This window comes from Choristoneura fumiferana, chromosome 21 (genome assembly GCF_025370935.1).
Source record: "Choristoneura fumiferana chromosome 21, NRCan_CFum_1, whole genome shotgun sequence".
Lineage (NCBI taxonomy): Eukaryota > Metazoa > Arthropoda > Insecta > Lepidoptera > Tortricidae > Choristoneura > Choristoneura fumiferana.
In genome coordinates this window covers 7,527,452-7,547,427 of record NC_133492.1, presented here as the reverse complement: position 1 = coordinate 7,547,427, position 19,976 = coordinate 7,527,452, and the positions used below count along the sequence as shown (strand labels likewise).

The following is a 19,976-nucleotide window of genomic DNA, read 5'->3' as shown; positions in this document are numbered from 1 at the left end:
CTTTCTAGTACTAACGGTCTCTGAGTTTGCCCGCGGACGGACGGACAGACAGACGAAAAGACATGGCGAAACTATAAGAGTTCCTAGTTGGCTACGGAACCCTAAAAACAAAACCAGGCAGTCAAGATTTTGTTTTTAATTTATTTTTATTTCATAAATTTATGATGATCCTGTTATAAATAGTTTTAAAGTGTTAATATTTGTTATCATTTGGTACCATCCGCCAAATATAATGTTGTCTACCACCTTAAAGATGATAATCGTTTGCATTTCATAAAACAATATGCCAACAGACGTGTCGGTCAACTTGAAAGTTCGACTTTAGCGACATATTCATTTGATAGGAACTTGTTTAAAAATTGGTAGACCACTTTGGCTGATGGTACCTTTCATTTCTTACTATACAGAGAATATTTTTTTTTAATACCTCGTCATATTTTTTTTTGCAAACGCTGTTTTGGATATACCTTTAAGATTACGTCACTACGACCTACTACGACAGTTACTACAACGAATCTAATGAGACCTCGTCTTCAAATTCTAGGCTACAGGGGGTGCCAAATAAAAAGACATACCTACGCACGAAAAACATATCCTCCTTTAGGCAGTCGGGTAAAAAGATGAGCTTCAGTAAATAAAGTTGTCGCATATTTCATCACAAATCCTGATAAAACAATCATTAGTAACACATGGTGGTCACGTGTACAGAAAACCCGTGATAACGCCTAGTGTGGTTTAGCGTCAAATTACATACCAAAAAACCTATGAAATTCTACTAGTATTTATAAATGAGAATGTTTGTGAGTCTGCTTGTTTGTTACCTCACGTCTCAATGAGAAATTTGGTTTACAGTTAGTTTAAGTCCCGGGAAAGGACATTGGATAGTATGTTGTCCGGAAAATTGCATAGTTTCCGCGCCATGGCGATAAACGAATTCTAACGCGGATGGAGTCGCGGGCAACAGCTGGTAATGTATAATAATAGTTTTTTCACTTCTCATGCTCGTAAAGTTCGTGTTTATGCTGTATCTAGGCGACATAAAATGACTTTTTATGCTCTAGTGCATAAAATAAAATCTAAGTCTAATACCAACTCAAGACCAAGGTAATCAGGTGTCAACAGCCACAAACAAAAAAGTTTCTATATACTCGTATTTTTTAAATATTTTTTAATTTATATAAAACTAAAAATCAATTAAATCAATCATAATAAATCAGTAAAATTAAAAGACTGGAATTATTATAATAATGCATAAAAAATAAAAGGTACATAGAAAGTGAATCATTGTTTCCACTGTTGCTATTTCATTTCCTCGCCATCGAAGTGAAAAGCAGAGTGTTAAACTCGAGCATTAAACCCATTTCCCCCCCGACGTGTCTATCCACCCTCGCCGTACCGGCTCGGGTGGCTATATGAACGCCTCGGGTAAAATGGCTCGTTTTATGCTCTTGTTGTACAATCTACTATTGCCTTGCCCGCGACTTCATCTGGGGAGAACTAAATTTTTTGGTGAATCTTCTTACTTCTTTATAAAGATGTCAAGCTATACAAAATAATATAGGTTGCAGCTGTGGGCTGTGGGGCCCAATTTTTACAATTCGATGTTCTTTTAAAATGTTTTCTTTCTCAATATAATTGTATATAAGTAAATGTCTCTGTTTCTTTCTTTCTTTTCATTTCGTATCACGTGGAAATTTCTAAATAAGTCGATAAAAAGCTTGCAGCTGTTGTTTAATAGGTACCTAATATTTAATAATGCCAAATTTCAGTTATATAATACGTGATACAGATCATAGGGTTCACTTTGAAGTCACTTTGTTAAGCTGTGCATTGTGTTAAACAATGTTTACAAAGTATATATAATATGGCTACAAAGGTAGCCATTATTAAAAGCTTGAAGGAGGTGATACGTATGAATATGAATGCGATATAATTACGATTAGGTATTTCATGACCGAGGAAATTAATATTTTATTATTATTTCGTAATATTGAAAGATGGGTACCTACATTAAAAAAATCTCTGTCGTTTCCGGAGTATAATGGCGAAACGATTTGGGGCTTGCATTTTATACGTGTTCTCATGCCTTCCTGTATGTAAAATTTTATACCTTGAGCATGTAGTAGGACCTTGTGCAAGGTCCGCCCGGATTGCTACCACCATCTTGCTCGCTAATCCTGCCGTGAAGCAGCAGTGCTTGCACTGTTGTGTTTCGGCGTGGAGAGTAAGACAGCCGGTGAAATTACTGGCACTTGAGGTATCCCATCTTGGGCCTCTAGGTTGGCAACGCATCTGCAATCCCCTTGGTGCAGTTGCAGGTGTCTATGGGCAGTGGTGATCTCTTACCATCAGGGCCCCATTTCACGAAGCTAAAAGTTACAATTTACAAGCGGTAATCTCTTTTCACCGCATACTGTTAAACAAAGACTACCGCTTGTAAGTTGTAACTTGTAGCTTCGTGAAATAGGACACAGGAGACCCACTTGCTCGTTTGCCTTCAAGTCGAATTAAAAAAAATTGATAAGTACTGTATATGTGCATTTCTATCTACCGTTGTACCCTGAGTATATCTCTCCGATGCTAGATCGTGCTGTAAAAACAGGGTCTTCAGATGTGTCCCCAAAATATTGTATGGATGTGTCCGTTTTGTTACGAATTTTTCTTAATAATTTTCGTTAACAATTTTGGGGACACATTTTGTAGACAAAGTCATAGTGACATCCACGGAGTGACATCACATTGCTTGACAAGGGAATTTATTATGATACCTATACTTCTATACTTACTGTGAGAACGTTCTACGATGGGTAGGACTCAAAGGTTTACTAATGTTTCAGCGAAAAACGTTTGGCAACCTGATTCATTTCGCAACTTTTCATTTCCCAACTGTTTAATATTTGTTCAGGATTTTTATAAAACTAACCTAACCTAACCTAAAGGGTTCTATACGATGGCCCTGAAATTAATCCTGAAATATTTACAGTTTTAGAGTTGCGAAATGAAAAGTTTATTGAATCAGGCGTTACTTTGCGGCTTTGCGGAAATGAAAAGTTGAGAAAAGGCTGTACCCGGGACTCAAATGGTTTGACTAAAGGTTCGACTGTACGTCTATGGGGTATTGTGTAGAAAATATCGAAATCTACGCAGACGAAGTCGCAGGCGAAAGGTAGTGGGTAATAAATGTTATGCCAAGTCCAGCGATCGACGCAGTATGAAGTAATAAAGAAAACAAAAAACTAATTTGCGCATATTTTTTCTTTAATACGAGCATTTTACAACAATATTGAAACGAAATCATCATTTTGAGATCTGCTGCCAACATACACTACGGGCGCTCAACAAATAAACATAAACCGCGCACACTAATCTATATAAACAAGTCGCATAAGTACATACAGGCTTCCCAATATAATCTATACATTACACTAAAGCTATATCACCACTTGCCACTCTACGCTCAGAGAACGTCACTCACAGGCACGTCACTTGATCTAGTTTGTTCGCTCGCTCCAACGTCTGTCACTAATAGATTACTTCGTAGACCGTTGCCTTCTTGTCTCCGGAGCCCGTCACGATGTATTTGTCGTCCGACGAAATGTCACAGCTTAGTACTGATGATGATTCTTTTGACTGTGGACAAAGAACGGGTTTAAAATATTGAAAGAAAGAAAAGAGAGATAGAAAGAAAATGTTTATATTGTACAGTCGCCGTCAGCGATTTCGGAGCTGCCAAGGTGATCAAAAATATCGAAACATGAACTCTAAAGCAGTGTTTCCACCAGTAATGTGCGAGGATGTGTTGCGAGGAATGTGTTTTTCATTAACCAATAGAAACGCTTCATTTACCTCGCCTCGCTCCGCTCAGCTGTTTCCACCAGAGATGTGCTGTGCGATGATGTGTAAATGAAGCGTTTTTATTGCTTAATGTAAAAACACATCCTCCCACATTATTGGTGGAAACGCAGCTTATTACCTTAATAATAGAGTCCATATGCCGATATTTTTGACTACCTTGGCGGTCCCGCAATATCTGATGGTTACTGTACATAACACATCAATCACACCAATAATATTTATGGTATGTACCTACTAATTAAATAAGAGCCTACCCCTGATTCATAAGTAAAAAAATTGTTAAGAAAAACTGATTAAGTGAGTTTAATTTGCGCACCAAAGGTTCCGATCACCTATAAAAAATGAAACGGATCAGTTCTAGGTATCTCTTTATAAATTACAGCTTTACTAACTGACAAATTTATAAAAATCTCATCTTAAAATATTTGCAGTACCTATACATATGTATTTACGTCTATTATCATTCCGAGATTGAGATTTATATGTTTAACGGTGTTAGAGAAAGAACGAAAATAATACGTGTCTTGTGTTGGGATCCCCTTATTTTTACCCGACTGCCCGAAGGAGGGTATATTTTTCTAGCGTATGTATGTATGTATGTGGGTATGTAGGTATGTCCATTTTTTTGGTCCTCGCTGCAGCCTAAACGGCTGGACGGATTTTTGACATATGAAGTATTATTAGATTCTTCATAAATGTCGGAGTGACATAGGCTATAATATAATATTTCAATATGGCGTCTGCGAACAAAAATTTGGCGGAGCAACAAAAAAATATTTTGTATTGTAACAATATGGGTATCAAATGAAAGCTAATAATTAGTCCATTTTATATTATGAGATGATATGATATTTGAGAGTATCTCCGCGGAACCTGAGCAAGGCATATGAGTGTTAGGCTACGAACTATGCGGCTAACCGCGCGATTTTTGCGTGCCGTCCTTCTTCAAATTATCGCTTGAGAAAGGAACGGCGCTCAAATCACACGGTTAGCCTTAATCGTGTGTTCTGGGTGACACTATTTACCAGCACGGATAATACCGACCCGATATTTCGTGTACACGCCCATACAAAATAGTGTCAAACTGACAAGAGTTTCTATGGGCGTGTCACAAAATATCATGTCGGTATTGTACGTCCGGTAAATAGTGTCACCTGCTTGCAGTAAGACCTGGCACATACCTGGAATATGCTAGCACCGTAGGGCGTGCGCCACGCATTAAGCAGATTGTCCTTCCCTGTGGACACGAACCACTTCCCGCAGGACGCGAACCGCAGCGACAGCACGCACGACTCGTGCAGGTGCAGCTGGTACTTGTCCGGCTTCACCGCGTGGAGAACCTCCACGTTGCTGTTCTCCATGCCCACAGCGAGCCACTCTCCTGGAGAATAATGCGCATTTGTTATTTAACAGTTTTCGCACTTCACATTGTACTTATATTGGATATCCATATCATCCTATAGGATGCATAAATAGTAGATACAACAAGAGCATAAAACGATCCATTTTACCCAAGACGTTCATATAGCCACCCGAGCCGGTATGGAGAGGGTGGATAGACACGCCGAGGGGAAAATGGGTTTAATGCTCGAGTTTTACACTCTGCTTTTCACTTCGATGGCGAGGAAACGAAATAGTAGCAGTGGAAACAATTGTTCACTTACTATGTACATTTTATTTTTCATGAATTACTATTTAATTATATCTTTTTCGTTTTATTGGTTTATTTTGATTGATTTTTAATTTTATAGAAATTAAAAATTATGAAAAAAAATATATAAACTTCTTTGTTTGAGGCTGTTGACACCTAATTACCTTGGTTTAGACGAAGATTTTATTTTATGCACTAGTGCATAAAAAGCCATTTTATGTCGCCTAGATCCAGCATAAACACGAACATTACGAGCATGAGAAGTGAAAATGTTTTTTATGCTTCAGTGTATAAAGTAAAATCTTCGTCTAAGATCAACACACTTTAACAGCAACGAACTTTAAAAATTATAATAACTATAAAGTTTTTATTATATTTGTCTACCAAGTTTTTTTATTTTTCCAAGTGGGTCTCCTGATGGTAAGATATCACTACCGCGCATAAACATCTGCAACACCATGGGTATTGCAGATGCGTTGCCAACATAGCTAGAGGCCAAAGTATCTGTGATTTATATTTAAAAAAATATAAAACTAGACAATTCTTAAGGTAATAAGTTATAATAGAAATAGTAATGCAAAAAAAATATTTGCAATCTAAGTGTAAAGCAGAGACTATATCTCATCTCATAATAGTTTTTTATGTGCCATATTTACAGTCACTAGCATTAATATCTGCCACAGTGGAGCGTGCACAAATATTTGACACGTCCTTCCGGCCCTAGAAATAGAGTCGTATCAGATATTTTTTTATGCGCGCTTGTTGTATCAGATATTGGTGTTGGTGACTGTACCTACATAATCCTCTTGTTATATTGTCGGTTTGACTCATTATCAGATTTTGACTGTCAGATTATCATACATAGGTACTAAGATTATAAGACATGTTTTTAATTCTTAAGTTACCTGTAGGGCAGTATCCAAGGGAAAAGATCTGAGAGCTGAAGTCATGTTGCTGTAATTGTCTGCCTTCTCTCAGGTCCCATGATCTGTAACACAAAGTCAAGTTCAATCAACACAAATACTAACTATAACTAACATTAGCTAACCTCTGTCCTTGTCTCTTCTGAACATTAACGAAGTCTTAATTGAACTCTTTGAACTCAATTTCAATGTTGTGTAGCCATGACAGGAAGTATAATTTACTTACTATTGTTTTTGCAGCAGTATAATGCCACAGGCTCATTCAATTGATTAAAGACGATGTTAGTCTCTACTTTTTTTTGAAGCTACAGGCACGCGGATGAATGCCACTGTCACAACCATAGGGATCCGCTTAGACTAAAACCCTTTTTTTCAGACGTGACTGAAAGATGGAGCAATCTCGAATACGATGCACAACGTCGCTCCAAATAAAAAATTGTGCAACGAGCTCATTGTGCAGGTAGGTGTGCCTAATAAACGAGTCAAAGCTTTGAGCAAAATCCTTCCGGATCGCTGCCACCATCTTACTTGCTAATGCTTCCGCCAAACAGCATTGCTTCCGCTGCTGTGTTCCAGCGAAAGTAAGGTAGCCCGAGGTATTGTGAACACATGGAGTATTTTATCTGAGTCGCAGCTGGCAACGCATTCTGCCACTCTTTGGTGATGCCATCACCCGATAAGGGCTCACTTGCCATCAAGGACTTCGTCACATGCCACCGTATTTCACAGAAAAAAAACATGTGTTCCTACACATGGATAGGATTAGAATACAATGTATACATACCGCACAGTGTTATCGAGTCCTCCCGTCCAGAGCTTAGTGCCGTCAGCTGATATGTCGATGCAAGAGGCGCCATCAGTATGTCCCTGGAACTGTCGGACCAGAGTCTGATTGTGGAGGTCCCACACCGCGATATTGCCGTCTGAGCAACAGCTGAAGCACACCTGGAATAAAAAAGTTACACAATCAGTCTAACAAAATCTGAAAGAAGGAAGGAAGATTGGAAACCAGTAGGTTCAATCAAGGTAGTTCATAGGTTTTATTCTAGGATAACCTCAGTGATGACAAATATGGAAACGACTCTAAGACTTGGGTACCTAACTAACGCATCTCTCTCGCAGCTTTGTGGTCGGTATTTTTTGGTCCATTATCCACAGGGGTTATTATCTAACTAAAATTTTCACCCTTCTCCACTAGTTAATCTCATTTCATCACATTTTAAGTTTCCTACAGCCATTGCCATTAGTTTGTGGTTAAGCAGCTATAATTTTTCCCAAATCGGTTTAGTTTTTGTTTAAATAAGAACGGTCTTTAATTGAAGATTTAAGCGCTAATTAATATAGCTGAGTACGACTAAGCTATTAAGTCGAAGCGGTTCTCCAACCACAAACCTTCGCGACCTCACCGCACGAAGATTAAAACAGGCAATTTCCTAGCATTAAGGCATTAACGATCTCGGTTCGCAATTATTTTCATTGAAGTGCCTAGGTACGTGTAAACGTATCGGCACTTAGTATGTGATATGAATATGAGTGTCCGATTAATTAAACGTTAATTAAAATTAAATGTTATAACCGTTAAGTTGGTAGGAATTTTAATTACAATCAGTCATTTTAAATTATGGCCCCAATTCTGGAGTCAGAAAGCCATAATTGGATGTTTCCTTTATATACCGTGTTCACTGTAATAACAGGACTTGAAGACGCATGTTTTAATGATTTCGATGATTTGGTCGATTTGGTAAGGCAGTGTCTAAAGTATAATAATACTTTACTTATGAATGCAATAAACTGCACATCCATACGCTGTTTACCATGCGTAGCAATTTTCTAATCCGGTTATACGGATGCAGACCGCTTCTAACCGAAGCAACTGGAGGTCTATGGGGGAGGCCTATGTCGTGTAGTGGACGTCCTACGGGCCCTACGGCTGATATGATGATGATTAATATAATGACTTCATCGTTAACTTACATCATAAGTTGCAACCTTCAAATGTTTTCCATTTACTTCGTTTTTGTTGCCTACACCTTCAACTTGATGTTTTGAAAGCTGATCATTAAACGTACCTTCGAATCGGGGCTGATGGCTAGAGCATAGCAGGCAGGCGCAGAGGAGGTGAGTTCAGCCTTGATGCGCGGCGTGGGCGACGCCAAATCCCAGATGGAGAGGTTCGACGCCTCACCTCCCACAATCAGCGTGCGGCCGTCCGGGAGGAGTTTCACCGATCTAATATAGTTGTCTCTTTGCTGGAAAAGACAAGTTACTTTGAAAAATTATGACGAAATATGAAAAAAAACATGTGCTTGTGTTGTACTTATGCTCTATACGCTCACTCATGCTAATTTTATAGTACTTCCTTTCAACAGTGCAGAGCAACTGTTTCGGATAGCTCAAGACAGTGTTAAACAGTGTCAGACAGAGTTAAATTTTCAGAGCTAACGGCCAACCTACAGTTATACTGTGGTACTTTAGAAAGAAAAGAAATCTTTCTTTAAATTGAAGAGATTCGATGTAGCGTAACTAAAGTTCCACTTTTAAGCAATTTGTTAAAATATTTTCCAATTTAAAAACCCAAAACCCTTCAAACCGCGACAGTTACCCACTCACCAAGCAGTCGAGCTGGCTGACGGGCGCTTTGCTGGGTTGGCTGATGTCCCAGACCTTCACGCAGCCTTTGCCCCCCGTGTACACGTATTTAGTGGGCGAGGACACGGTGACCGCGCAGACCACCTCGCCGTGCGCGAGCGCCGACACCTGGCGCGCGTGCCGCGGGATCCCCGGGCCCATCAGGGCGTCGGGGGGAAAAGGGACCGGCTGCATCTGGCCCTCCGCTGACACGTGGAATGAGTAGGCTCTGGAAGTGGGAAAATCGTACGTTACTGCCTGCATCAATCATCATTTGATGGAAATATAACCATATTACCGATCCAACCAGTTTTATGTTGCTTACAAGTGGACTGTATAGTTACTAAGGCGAAGTTGGATTTTAAAGTCTTTTAGATATTCTACTATACATATTTTCACATAATTTCGTTAGCTAGTAAGCAGAAGACATCAGAGAGACAAAATATAGTTGTCAAAGAGCACTCACGGCTTGCCGCCAGGTATAGGCGCCAGCGCCGCCGGGCCGATCGGCGGACGTAGGGGCTCGTAGGCCAAAGCGGCGCGGGCAGAGTACCCCGCCAAGCCGTAAGCGTCGTGAGCGCCGTTCCCCAGGTACGGGTACTGAAGCGCCGGCGGCTTCACCGCGGCCTTCAGCGGAGCGCCTGCCGCGCCCGCGCCGCTCGCGCCCGACGTCGGCGTCACCGGCTTAGAGATCGGCGTGCTCGGCTTCTCATCGAGCTTTTTTGCTGACGGCGTTGATGCGTTACTCGACGTACCCGACCTAAAATAGAAAATAAAGAAATCGAAGCGAAAACCAGGACAGAACTACTCAAGTTACAATGAAACTCTAGAAAGTGTGCTAACACCACGTTTGACATAAAAGAAGTTGGCATCGAGATTATCATCGGTTTATCCATCAAAGCGTGTCTGATCTCATTACAGTTATTAGGAGTAACACTAAACATCAGTCGTGTCAGTAATTGATTTAGTGTGAAGAGGGATTAACGTTTGGCTGGTCGACTTGTAAGTACATACGCTGACCCTATTAGAGGCATGTATTGGCACAGTACGGCTTCTTTTAAAAGGATAAAGCTATTATAACGTATTTGTGCTCTACATAAAGCTTAGGCAGAGAAAATGCCGTGAGGTGTAAACTCTAATCTAATGAAACGTTGTAATTATTAACACATACTCAACTCCCCTCCCCTTCCCCCTCCTCGCGCTCCCCCATTAGCCCACTTAGGCCGGCAACGCACCCGCAGTCCTAATAATGCTGTAGGTGTCCATGGGCGGCGGTGATCACTTACCATGAGGTGACCCTCATGCTCGTTTGCCAGCTATTTGACACAAAAAAACATTCGCTTAGAAGATAAAATCATACCTGGGGCTATGTGGCGGGTGCTCCTTTTTTGGTTGTAGTTTGTCCAAGCCGTTTTCTCGCGGAGACGGCGCTCCATTGTGTGGTGAAGTTGGTTCTTCACTTGCGTCGTCGACCACTAGATCCTAGAAATCGTATAATTGATAACCGTTAGCAAAGTTGTCTATAAGAAATTCACGAAAGGCTAAGAGGATGTAGAAGCTTTCACACTTACGTGGCCCATGTCTTTTTCTTCCTTCTTCATTTTCTTGTGGTCAGGTTCAGCTGGACTTCGCGTCCTGTATTTTTCCCTTTCACCGGGTGATATAGAATTCCTCTGTAACAATGAAACAAAACCGTTGTAGAAAATTGTTTTCATTTCAAACAATACGATTGGGTAAACATAATCAAACCGTTTACGGTCGGGCTTACGTAAAGCAATCAATCGATCATTGTTCGCAAATAAATCGGTGTGCAGCGAGGCGAGCGCTAGTCAATATCAATATCAAAACAAGCTGAGGCAGAACAAACTGACCGCATGATTAGCTCTGGGAGTGGTCATTGCCCCCCGCCGCCCCGCCGGTGGGGACAGCGGCCGCAACATTTGGATGAGTGCGCAAATACGGCCTAATGAAATAATCATATACGTGACGAGCGACCCGCTCTGTCTGATCCCGCATGTTGACGTAGCCATATCACGTATAATATTCGCTGGCAGATATCGGAACGTATTCGGATTATCAATATTCGGTCGAGTGCGCGCAGCGTGTTGTGTTAGACAGATGCTATTTCAAGTGTACGCAACCGTGAGTGCGGTCATTCGAGCGAAAAGGCTTACGCTTCCCGACCGTGCGTGTTCGATATGATCACGCTGAGCGCACACACTGCAGGATTCCATAAGGCCCGAGGGAGATGATATCCTCGCCCGAGCTCGGCACGGCGTGCACGGTAGCTATAAATTTAATTTGGCGTGGCAGCTACTATCTAACACACTCACGTTCGTCTTTGTCACACGGCCGGCGTGGCCGTACTCTAATTACTTATGTCGCAACTGGTCATGAATGAGAAACGGGCCGGGTAATCTTCGGCCCTCGGGGAGCGCGGCGCGCCTGGAGGGTGTAACGGGGCCTAATTTTACGAGGCACTAAGTTAGAGGCGAGTGGCAAGCGGCTGTTAATTTGCTCGCCACGCCGACCTGTCGCCGCCCGCTGTGACTTACTGCCGCTCGCATCGCGCCCAGACAATAACACTTTATGTCGGATTCACATCTATTTATCGTCGGCTGAGATAGTTAACATCACAATACACTGACTCTGTTTAATGTTCTGTTGTAACTGTTCAACGTTACTTTCGACTCATTTATTCCCACTCACGAACAGCTTTGTCAGTAAAATGTCGGATGATAGGTGGTACTATTACAGCGCGTATTCGAGCCATAAAGTTGACAGCGGTAGTGCATTATTATATTATTGCTTACAACATTATTAAACTTTGTTGAAGCGAAAACGTATTATTATGCACGGTAAAGGAGCAATCATCGCAATCCTACCCCACTCACTTGCAATGTAAAATATACTATAAAGAAAATATCTCCCCTAGCTAGTATCACTAAAATAAATAAGGTTCGTAGGAGCTCAACCGCACTTAAAGACTAGAGAAACAATAAAATGAGACGAGGAGGCCGTTATATAGGTATTAGTATGTAAGATAAATAACGTGGCTTATGGCGGGCCTGTTATTGGATATTTTGATAGTAGTCGAAATGTAACCAATAAACTTTTATCATTGGCACAAGTCGCGCGGAAGGGGACATAAAACTGCGTTCACACAAGAGGCGGTGTGAGGCGGCCGGCGGGGCAGGACGTGTGTTCGAGCCTTAATTTTACGATCACCCGATCTCCACAGCATTCGATATCGAATTTCAAGTAGGGCTATTTCGAGAACCACAGTGCCGCCGTAATGTGACGTGTCGGATTCGATTGGACGGATTTTATGTCGCCCGTACGAGGAATTCGCTTGAAGGTACGCGTTTGTGGTTAACAGTGGATTAAAAATCCATTGAATTAAGCGGTGTTGAGGCTATGGCGACTATTCGCTTTATATTAAAATAGTTTGTTTACCATTCTAGATTTTTAATGATAGGCAGGCAGCTGAATCATATTTATGAGTATTTTGCAATACGAGTACAGATAAGCCGCTGATCATTAAACGAAATATGCCCAACACACGCATTGTAAATTCATGTCCTTAAAATAGAAAGCTAACAATGTATTGAATAGTCATTTACCCAACCTTTTTCCATTTTCAACAGAAAAGCGGACAGAGCTAATCTTTACTTTATCCGATTACGCGGGTCGACCTCAAGAAAAAGGCAATTGAGTCGGGGACGAGGGTCGCGGGGGCTCCGGCGCTGCGAGCTACAAGCCGCGCGCGACTTATCGGCGGGGGCGGGGGCGGGGCCGGGGGCCGGGGGCGACGTAACGTATAAAGTGGCAACACACAGGCGCGCTGTTAACGCCGCCCGGGCTTATTGTCTGCGGTCACGCGACGAGCCGTTTAGCCGCGCCGCGCCGCCGCCCGGTTAACCGGAAGGGGGGCGGTTAACCGGACGCTCGGGGGCGGAAGCGGGGGAAATAGATAAATAGACCGTCCGCCGCTCGGAAATGTACGGATTGAGTTCGGACTATATTTCAGGCATAATAGTTTTGAAAAGTTACGTGATTTACACGCGACGTTTTCGGCTTTTATCGAAACTACGGCTCTACCAGCTTTATACGACTCCGTTTTATGATACTGTCATCGAAAAGTTTTATTGCGCACCATTTACTTTTAAAGTCCCATTACGTTGTCAATTTACAACTTTGTTCAGCTTGTTGTGCTCGTGACCCTGACGAGGTTCTTGGTGTAATAAAGTTTGGTAAACACGGAAACGGGCTATCGCATTGCTAAAACGACATTGGTGCCCCATGACGATTTTCATTTTGCGAAATTACGACCGACAAGACCTGACTGAATTAAAAACTTAATTGTACAAACGTTCATTCTCTAAAAGAAAACAACCTCTAGGTAAAGTCGTTAATAAATGTCATCCATAGCCCCATCGGAAATGGCTCACAAAAACGTTAGACTCGCACCAAAAAATTAATCGGCCGCGAGCGCGTAAACCGCGGGCCGCTGTGCGACTTTAAAATTAACTTTTACCGGTTCATTCGTATACATAAATAATGGAGGAATTTCTGAATACACATTAAACTCCTATAAAGAATACATTAGCATAAATTTATGGTAGCGACTCGGCGTTTCGAGCGCGTTTTTACGTGACTCGTAAAGTTTATAGTCGCGAGTGGAGGATTGCGTTTACTGCGCGCGCTATCGGTTTATGGCCGACCCCAAATAACCAAATTGCCCGGCGCTCGTTGTCGGGTACCATGCCCGCTCCCGCTTCCGCTCCATTCTCCGCTACCGCTCCGCTCTCCAGCAGTCTGCTCGAGTGAAGTGCCCGGCCATTACGCCGCCACTCTGCGTTACGAGCGCTCTCCGAGGGAACTCCGACTCCGCCATATTCCGCACCACTCACAAATGCAGCTTGGAAACTTGCCCGACAGAACCGATGTTCATTACTGCTTTATTTGCTACCGGTAACTGATTCTTTAAATCTTCTAGTTAGAAAGAAATTTTAATCTTGGTTTTAAAATATTTTATACCTACTTACGTACATTAAAAATAATAATCAGTTAACAAGCAGACGTTGAAGTAAGGCAGATGTATCACACAAAGCAAATTCCGGGAGCGTCGTCGATAAGCAATCTCACCACCCTCGCTCCTCGCTCCATTACAGGAGTAATTAGCACAATTAACAGGAGAAGGCGCGGGGGGCGGCGCGATCGCTTTCACGCACGCAAACAAATGTCACGTGGCACGGCGCCTTAATTAAAACGATAATTGAGTTGACTTGCGAAACTCGTCCGCCATTTCGACATTCCGAGAGAAATTTCACGGAAACTCCCCCCAGGAACTACGAAGCCCTTAAGTGTCGACGACTTTAATTTTGTGTTAGCGTCTACTTTGCGGTCTCGAGGCAAAATTTTAATACGGTGTACACGGCCTCGCTTTGTAAAATTACTTAAATAAATTACCCAGAATCGAGTTTCGTCGCCGCGTCGAGTTGAGAGGTAGCTCGTTTGGAAAATTGGCACCGGTGAAAAACATACAGAGCCGTTTGCCTATCCACTTAGCATTCTGTAGGTACATAGCGTTACTTAATTCTGATATCACTACAAGTAAATAAATGACTACTTAAACTCTTAGAAAATTCACGTCAATATAAATGTTTAACAAATCATGCCCTGACGAATACCTATGGCTTTATTATGGTAATAAAATGTATCGGTAGAATGCGAGTCGTGTTGACAAATGCTCCGGCTCCTTTAATTGTGATCCCTTCGCTTAAATCAGAGAGGGCTCGGGCCCTCCTCGCCCTCACGGATTCCTCGCCGGCAATATGTGCGTCGACACTCCGTCGTCGCGGCTTAATACCGGGGATAAACAATTCGTTCCGTCGCCATATAAGTGATTCCGTTCGGCGACGTAATAGCTAAATTAATTTGCAGGTAAGGTCGCTTGTTGTTCAACCTCTTAAATTATGGCTTTGCATCGGGGACGTGTTACAGACAAGCGAAACGTTCGACGCTTTCGAAAGGGCGTAATGAACTCGTTTCGGAATGTCTACTCGATGCAAATTAATCTGAATTGAATATCTACCTCCCACGCGCGCTCAGATTGGAACACAAGAGTGTTAAAAAGATATGCAAATTTATTTATGAGCCGATCGATACGACTTTTTATGTATGTATTTTAATTTGTTTGTTATCTTGGTTTACGTTTTCGTCGTCCCTAGGTCGTGGCTGTCCCTGGGGCCGGCGCGCGGTCAGCGACGCGCGTCGCCGCGCGTGCGGAGGGTCGCGGCGCGCTTATTTAAATGAGAGCTCCCTCGCCACCCGTCAATAAAACATTAAACACGTAACAAGTTTATGCGCAGCGACAACCCTAGCGGATTCCGCCACTTCGTTAATCCGGGGCGGGGGCAGCCCTAAATTAGGGTCGAGACAAGCCGTAATCCCCCGCTCGGCGCGACGGGGGATTTATATTGTTATTGCTCCGCGTCCGGAATTATACGAGGGTTGAGGGACTAATGAAAGGGGAAATTTAATTCCTAATGATTCTCGTCTTAGCCCGTAACGAGGAAAACTCGAAAAAGGGCTGCGACCCGCTCTCTTTTTTTATGAATAATCGTTTTAAGTGAACCGGAGATTATTCGATTCGATCCCGGTTGTTTGTCGAGTGGTATTTGGAGTGTTTGTTTTTATTGGCCGATCACGAAGACGTTGGCGTGTTTGTAGAGTCGAAAGTTACCTAACCATCAAATTGGATTACAAATTTATTCATGAAACATTTTCGATGCCCGTACACGGCGGTGAGCAGGCGAAGCATATGTAAATGCGTGATAAGCACGGAGGCATCGACGTGCACGGCATGGCGGAGAGGCTGCGGCGGCGACGCGGCGCGCGGCCGCCGACACGACACGACACGACACGACAACCGCAGCGCCCATGCAGCCTCGCTCCACCGCCGGCGCTACGTACTACACGATAACCGCATCCACTGCAGCGCCCTATAATTATCTAAGCATAAACTTAGATATACCGTATACGAAGTAAGTATAAACGCGACAACAGAGTAAAAGATCACCGGAGCGCGGAGCGAGAACTGCAACGGGGCGGGAGACGCGTCCACCGCCCTTCCGCTCATTACGGCGCAACTAATTGAGATAAATTATGAAGACGTGCACCGAGCCGCGAGCTATCGCCCGCCTAACCTGCTAATTACATGCAGCGATTTCAATTACCAGCTCCGGACGTTGCGATTCGTTTTTGTTTTTACTTTATTTAAGTTCACGGCGGTTATAAAATCAATAAAAAAGGTTCGTTTCCTTTTACAGCGCCACAATAATGCGATTAAAAGTCAGCGGTTAGCGTATCGTAAAAGTGTAATGAAGTGAATGCAATAAGTGCTGATGGTGGGTAAGTGGAGGGCAGACAGGAGCCATTATGCATGCGGGGCGCGGCCACACACGTCGGCGGCCGGCCAGGGTTTGCAAAACAATCAATGGCTTCTATGAAACGAATTGAACGGAGAAAGTGTACATTGAAACGTACCTAGCTACTTCTCAACTGATATGAGATGAGCAACTTAAATGACTCACAGCCATTATCCGGGCACTTATTTCAATACAAATTAGGTAGGTACAATACAATGTGTGGCCCAGAACCGGGAATAATATCAAAAACAGAGGCTCTACAGATCACTGGTAATTGAATCATCATGGTCCCACTTAATGAAAATCAAAACTTAACTTTTGTTTTAAAAAAATTAATCGTAAATTCAATGTACGCCATCCTAGAACCCAACACTGACGCCGCCTGTCACGCTACAAATATCAAACATTTTGCTTTACATTGCTTCTTCGAATAAACTTTAAAGTGGAATAAAAATTAAAAAATAATAATAATAAATCTTTATTTCGCATAAGTAAGAATTAGGTACAGACATGTTCATGCTAAGATGAAAAAAGAAAAAGAATAAATTAAAAGTAAAATACTAATGCAAAAAAGGAGTCCACTCAGCACTTGTCGGGTCACTAAAGGTGGCTCGACGCTGATATTACGTGGATCCAGGTTGGCAAAAACGAATTATTTTTAAAAGTCGCTGAAGTAATGTTGTTGAGTTTGACGAGTACGATCTACGTTTTAATTATTTGCCCCTGTTATAGGCCACACACATACTACAACACTACACTTAAAATGTCAAGCAAAAAAAGGATTCGTTTCCACTTAAAAGTCTTAAAGCAGCATATTGCTATTGGCAGCCCTGCGGCCGCGACCGCAACAGAGCATGTGGCCGCGCTGGCTGTGACAACACCTTGCTTTATACTCTTGTACGAGTACAAGTCTATACAGCTAACATGTTGCATGGGTAGCACGAGCAAGAAGCTTTGTGTCTAGGGCGGTGTATTGATATGACTAATAAGTTTGGATTACAACTGCGAACTCAGTAACGAGTAAGTTTAGATACGAGTACAAAGCGCTATCTTATGAATAGTGTTATCGAGGATTCATTCTTCGCCAAATACAGACTCTACCCTACATAATAATTTGTAAGTAAGTAGGTACCTACCTATTATTTTACTAGTAACACTGTGAGCTGAATAAACCACGTGAGTTTTCAGAAATGGTTAAAATATTACGATATTTTTACGTTCTCAGCCGATATGGCTTCGCCATTTTGAAATTGTTCTAAAAACCGAATTGATTGAATTGTCGAAGCTGCTCACAAAATTTCACGACAATTGGTTCATAAAATGCGACTTGTAGAGGCGAACAGCCGGAAAGACACGCGAATGCATCTTTGCCGAAGCTGAAATGGAGCTTAGATGCTTAGCTCGGTCGTTCGGTCAATAAAAAGGCACAATTTAGTTATGTCCTGACGAAATTACGTGACTCCCATTACGTGTTATTAAATGAAAGCCTCATACATTTATAAATAACATAAAACTTTCTCACTAGGTACTTTGGTTTTTTCATTAAACTCTCGACAAAGCCAAAACATAGAGCTCAAATTTTTAATCAAGCCCTTTAACATTCATCAGTTATTAAAAACGTTTGCAGTTAAGCACCGGATCGGAATATTCGGAATGCACAGAATGAGGAACGGTGAGCATTTTGCGAATTTAAATTTTCGTTTTGTTTATGGAACCAGCACCTATAAAATATTGCACTTTCGATACGATCGGCGAATCCAATACGTATTGAATATTTCATTTGAAATATTGAATCTGTGGGAGTGGAAGTGCAGGGACCTAACGACACGGTACGTCTGTTCGGAGACTCCTGAATAGAACGCAAAACAATGACCCTTTGAGATGCAATGCAATTGTAGCAACTGCACCGTGCACTTAGCTCTAAGAATTGTGGCGCAGTAGAGCGGCACGGTAGAGACGCAACGTAGAAACAAATGAATAAATCTGTCAAACTGACTGGTGGATACTGACAGTCAACGATTAGACAGAGTTATTCGTGTTGCATCGCATACAATAGAGTTCCCTCGTACTACTAAAGATCGATTGGCCTAATGTGCACGAGTGGGTGTTAAATAACGTTATATCAATTACACGTCGTTCCCCAGATATTGGAATTTCCGACAATCTGTAAATTGTACGAGCGTGTGTGGGAATAAATAAAATATCAATCATTCTCTCGTCTCGGTCTCATATCGAATATTGTTTATGAAAGAATGAAGGAATGCTTAAGGTACGCATTGAGAAGGAATAGGTTTGAGATATTGAATATTCCATTCCCTCACGTACAGTGCAGCGAGTCAGCGACAGGCTGAGGTATTGTTATAAGAGGGGGTGTAGGGGAGGCGGTTGCGATTCGATCAAGCTTGCATAAATCGATGCGATACGCCCGCGACGAACACAGCCGCTCGCGAGCTTACCGGCACCGCACGATCTACCTTCGTGGAGCTCACTTCTTAACTCGATATAATAATAACGTTATTAACAAACTGCTTTCGTTCAGATCATTTGTAATTGATTTTTTTAGTTATACAGTGTGTTAACGGCAGCCAGGCTTTTTTAAGGGAGGTTAAAGTAACGTATATTTATAATTAAATAACCAAAAATTCAGACTTTGTTAACTTTCTAATAAAATTATAATTGCCAACAATGTACAACAAAGTAAATTAACAAGTAAGAATTAAAGTATCTGTCGGCTGTCATTTAAGCTTACTTGTCAATTTACTTCGCTGTACATTGCTGGCAATTTTTTTTTAGAAAGTTGACAAAGTCTGAATTTTAGTTTATTAATTAAATTAATGTCATGGTTAAGTTAAAGAAATACATTACTTTAACCTCCCTTAAAAAAAGCTGGTAACACACTGTATTCTGCGGTGCTCTTCTGTTTCTCATTATTAATTATAATTAACTTACTCCATCGTAAAAGCTCGTTTAAAATTGAACGTACAAAGCTTAAATAAGCGTAAAATTCCTTAATAGACCTGTTACCAACTAATTAAGGCATTTATTGCCAGGGAAAGTGTTACCGCGTCATGATTTACTCTCCGCTGCATGGTAATTATAAACTTAAGCAAGACGTAAATCCGTGACTATACAGGGATACGGAGATAGATAATCTGTCGGGATGCACCGACGTAATAATCTGTTATTCTGTATCAAGACTGAGGAGTAAGAAGATTAGCGCTGTTCGGCTCGAGCATTAGATGTCTCCGCCCCGCGCCGAGGCGATCACCTCGCTGAGCATAATCCAAATGTATCTGCAACGCTGCTAAATAGATTAATGCGAGCACACAGAACGTACGCGAACTTAGGTTAAACCCGTTCAACCAATATGCTCGTTATGAGATGTCAACGACTTGAAACGTTCGGCGGTAGTTCCGTTTCAATAGTATTTGTATTTTATCGCTAATAGCTAGCTATGTACTCTTAGACCATCAATATCGCTAAACA

General features: G+C 41.9%; 1 protein-coding gene across 2 annotated transcripts in view; it reads right to left on the bottom strand.

The window, feature by feature from the left end:
* Positions 1-3,237: 3,237 nt before the first annotated feature.
* LOC141439550 (protein groucho-like) overlaps positions 3,238-19,976 on the bottom strand; it is a 62,526-nt gene continuing 45,787 nt past the window's right edge. For both annotated transcript variants that reach the window (XM_074103840.1, XM_074103841.1), the window contains exons 8-16: positions 10,629-10,730; positions 10,418-10,539; positions 9,524-9,817; positions 9,040-9,286; positions 8,499-8,678; positions 7,214-7,374; positions 6,412-6,494; positions 5,037-5,236; positions 3,238-3,630 (exon numbers count right to left, since the gene is read on the bottom strand). In XM_074103840.1, the coding sequence (XP_073959941.1) occupies positions 3,523-3,630; positions 5,037-5,236; positions 6,412-6,494; positions 7,214-7,374; positions 8,499-8,678; positions 9,040-9,286; positions 9,524-9,817; positions 10,418-10,539; positions 10,629-10,730 (1,497 nt within the window). In that variant the 3' untranslated portion in view covers positions 3,238-3,522. The remainder of the gene's footprint in view (positions 3,631-5,036; positions 5,237-6,411; positions 6,495-7,213; positions 7,375-8,498; positions 8,679-9,039; positions 9,287-9,523; positions 9,818-10,417; positions 10,540-10,628; positions 10,731-19,976) is intronic.